This window comes from Galeopterus variegatus, unplaced genomic scaffold, assembly GCF_000696425.1.
Source record: "Galeopterus variegatus unplaced genomic scaffold, G_variegatus-3.0.2 Scaffold6809, whole genome shotgun sequence".
In the NCBI taxonomy this organism is placed as follows: Eukaryota; Metazoa; Chordata; class Mammalia; order Dermoptera; family Cynocephalidae; genus Galeopterus; species Galeopterus variegatus.
In genome coordinates, this window is record NW_007732920.1 from 5,741 (window position 1) to 9,197 (window position 3,457).

The 3,457-nt window shown below is 53.6% G+C and overlaps 1 protein-coding gene across 1 annotated transcript in view; it reads left to right on the top strand.

Annotated features, from left to right (window-relative positions):
* Window positions 1-158: 158 nt before the first annotated feature.
* Window positions 159-3,457, top strand: part of ISOC2 (isochorismatase domain containing 2) — a 4,425-nt gene continuing 1,126 nt past the window's right edge. Inside the window, exons 1-5 of the mRNA XM_008591280.1 lie at window positions 159-766; window positions 875-1,015; window positions 1,152-1,361; window positions 1,628-1,698; window positions 1,853-1,970. Of these exons, the coding sequence (XP_008589502.1) occupies window positions 725-766; window positions 875-1,015; window positions 1,152-1,361; window positions 1,628-1,698; window positions 1,853-1,970 (582 nt within the window). The 5' untranslated portion in view covers window positions 159-724. The remainder of the gene's footprint in view (window positions 767-874; window positions 1,016-1,151; window positions 1,362-1,627; window positions 1,699-1,852; window positions 1,971-3,457) is intronic.

Genomic DNA, 3,457 nt, shown 5'->3' on the forward strand with positions numbered 1-3,457 from the left:
CTACTTTCTGTCTTTGCAGATTTGCCTATTCTGGGCAATTCATGTAAATGGAATCATACAATGTGTGGCCTTTTATTACTGGCCTCTTTCACTCAGCGTAATGTTTTTGAGGTTCATTTGTGCTGTAGCATGTGCTTCATTCTTCCTATGGCTGAATAATATTCTATTGTACAGGTATACCATCCTGTCTTTCCAAGACCTGGAAAGGAATTCAGCCAGCTTGTTTTACACATGGGTAAACTGAGCTTCAGAGAGAAGTCAGTGCCCACACTGGGGAAGTCAGACTTGAAGGATCTCAAAGCACTGTGGCTCCCACAGGCTGTGAAGGAGGGAGGTGGCAGAGCCTGGAAAGAATACAGCTCTTTTTTTTTTTCAGCAATCCTGGCTCCATGGGCTACCAGCTCTGGGCCCTTGGGCTGGTCACTTCACTACTCAGGCCTCAGTTTCCTCTTAGGGGAGTGGTGAGGATCAGAGTTGCATCCTTCATTCAGGAGTCCCCTGAGCAATGGGCTGGGCACACGACATAGAAGGACAGCTGACAGCACCCCCCTGGGCAGATGGTAACTGAGATCACAGAAATACACATTGACATTGTGCACAGTCTCCAGGAAGAAGGCTAAGGGGCTGGGAGGGTGACACTGGGAGCTTGGAGTGGACATGACCACAGAAGGCTTCCCTGAGGAAGTGGCCTCCAAGCTGGATAGAACAGAAATAAGAAAGAAGCATGTTCCAGGATCAAAGAACAGCAGATGCAAAGGCCTGGAAGGTATGCCAAGTGCGGTGGGGGCCTGGTGCCCTGGACATGAGCTGCAGACTGCAGAGAACCCCCCTCCCTACCTGACGCCGCCCCCACGGCCCCTCTGCCCACCCCCAGGAAATGGCGGCAGCAAGGTTAGGCCTGGGCCGAGTCCACCCAGGATCAGCCATCCTATTTCTGTGCGACATGCAGGAGAAGTTCCGCCACAAAATTGCCTACTTCCCGCAGATCGTCTCAGTAGCCTCACGCATGCTCAAGGTATGGCACTGACCCTCTTCTCCCTCAGACCATAAAGTCCAGGTCCCCCAGCTCCTCCTCCCTCAGACCCAGGAGTCCAGGCCCCCAGCCCCTCCTCCCTCAGACTCAAACCTTTGTTCCCCCTCCCCCGGCACAGGTGGCCAGGCTGCTGGAGATGCCCGCTGTACTGACGGAGCAGTACCCACAAGGCCTGGGTCCTACGGTGCCCGAGCTTGGGGCTGGGGACCTACAGCCACTCACCAAGACCTGCTTCAGCATGGTGCCCGTATTGCAGCAGGAGCTGGACAGTAGACCCCAGCTGCGCTCTGTGCTGCTGTGTGGCATTGAGGCACAGGCCTGCATCTTGGTGAGATACTGACTGACCCCTGTGGTTCCCTATTCTCAGTTGGGATCCCCATCCTGACCCATGACCCTCCTCCTGACCTGGTGCATTCATTCTCACCTGTGGGTCCCATAATGCCCTAAGAACTGTTACTAACCTGGGCACCCTCTGCTCTGATCCACACCTCCCTCATCCCCATTTGGGGTCCTGAATTCTGACCCAGGATCCCCAATCCCTCACCCGGGCCCCCTGCTCTTTTCTGGAGTTGGCCTTGACTTCTCTACTCCCAGAACACAACCCTGGACCTTCTGGACCGGGGGCTAGAAGTCCACGTGGTGGTGGATGCCTGCTCCTCACGCAGGTGAGAGGGTTCCTCCCAGGGGTGGGTGCATTTGGAGGGCAGCTGTGGGCATCTGGGAAGGACCACAGGGTGGCATTCCCACTGCATGTACCAGAGTGTCCAGGTATCTAGGCCTCAGTGTCAACACCTTCCTTTTTTCTCTCCCCACTCACAGCCAGGTAGACCGGCTGGTGGCACTGGCCCGCATGCGGCAGAGCGGGGCTTTCCTCTCCACCAGCGAAGGGCTCATTTTGCAGCTTGTGAGTGATGCTGCCCACCCCCAGTTCAAGGAGGTAATGGCCCCCTGCACTCTCTAACCCAGGCCATCCCCACTTCCTATGTATCCAACAAATACTAGTATCTTTTCTTTGGGCTTGTGGAATACTGTACATCCAGGTACATGGCAGGCTGTCACCGCTAGGAGAACTAAGTTCCGGTGTGGGAAGCTGCCCATCACCACAGTAAATGAATGAAAGGAGATGGCAGGTGGCCATAAGGGCTGTAGAGAAAGATAAAGAAGGGGAGGCAATCCAGAGTGTCAGGGTGCAGAGGAGGAGATTGCACAGGGTGGTTTGGGAGGCTTCCTGGAGAAGCTGACTTTAGAGTGAAGTGAGGAAGGGAGGGAGCCAGGCAGACAAGGGCGAAGACCCTGTAGGTGGACGCCTGTTGATCCACCTACACACACTCCTCCCCAACTTTCCATCACTTTGGCCTCTGCCTGGGTCAGGCCCTGTCACCTCATACTCCAATCTCTCAGCCTCCACACCCACCACCAGAGTGGCCTTCCTGTACTGAGGTCTCATCAGGTACTACTGCTACTCACCCACCACCCCCAAACCCTTGGTCCTCAGGATGGCAGGGAAACATCAGAACTTGACATTCCCCAGTCCTCCAAGGTCTGCCCCTTTCCCTCCTTTTAGTTCAATTCAGTTGAAGATTTATTGAGCACCTACTGTTTGCCAGCTCCCAGGATAATAACAGGGTTAGCCATCCTGGAGTTTGCATCACAGCATGGAGGTAAAAAGCCAATCTGTGTTCAGTTACACAACTGTTACTGGAGAGGGAATGTGCAGAGGGTTTGAGAAAAAATGATGCCTTGAAGCCTAAACTTGGAGGGGAAAGAGCCACCAGTCATTCACACAGTGTTCTTGGCAGAGGGAACAACTGGGGCATGACCAGGAGGTGGGACTGAGCTTACCTTATTCAAGGAAATGTAGCAGGGCATGGTGAGCACATGGGGTGGGTATAGGAGGAGAGGAGGCAGGCAGGAGCCAGAACCATCTTCAAAAAGAGCTGGGATTTTAGCAATGAATAGCCATCAGGGTTTTTTGCACAGGGGAGTTGGCCACAGTCAAATCAGCAGTTTACAGAGTTCGCTGGTGCTATGCCAATAGATGAGGGTGAGTGACATGGAGGGGACAAGGGAGGCCAGTGAGCAAGCTCTTCAGGCATTTAGACAAGCGGTATTGGGGGCTTAACCAGGGTGGAGACAGTGGGGATGCAGGCTTTGTCTTCTGTTGTTGTTTCTTGTTTTTTTATTTTCTGGAGATAAACTTGGCGGGACTTGATGATGGATAAAATGTGCTTAGTTGCTCATGTCTTTCTAAGAGGCAGTTTGGTAAATGAGTCTGGCATTCAAAGGCAAAGCCTGGGCTACATTTGGGAGTTGAGGGCCCAGTAAAGGGAAGGGAGAGATAAGGTTACTTAAAAAGAGAAAAGTGTAGGGGCCGGCCCGTGGCTCACTCGGGAGAGTGCGGTGCTGATAACACCAAGGCCACGG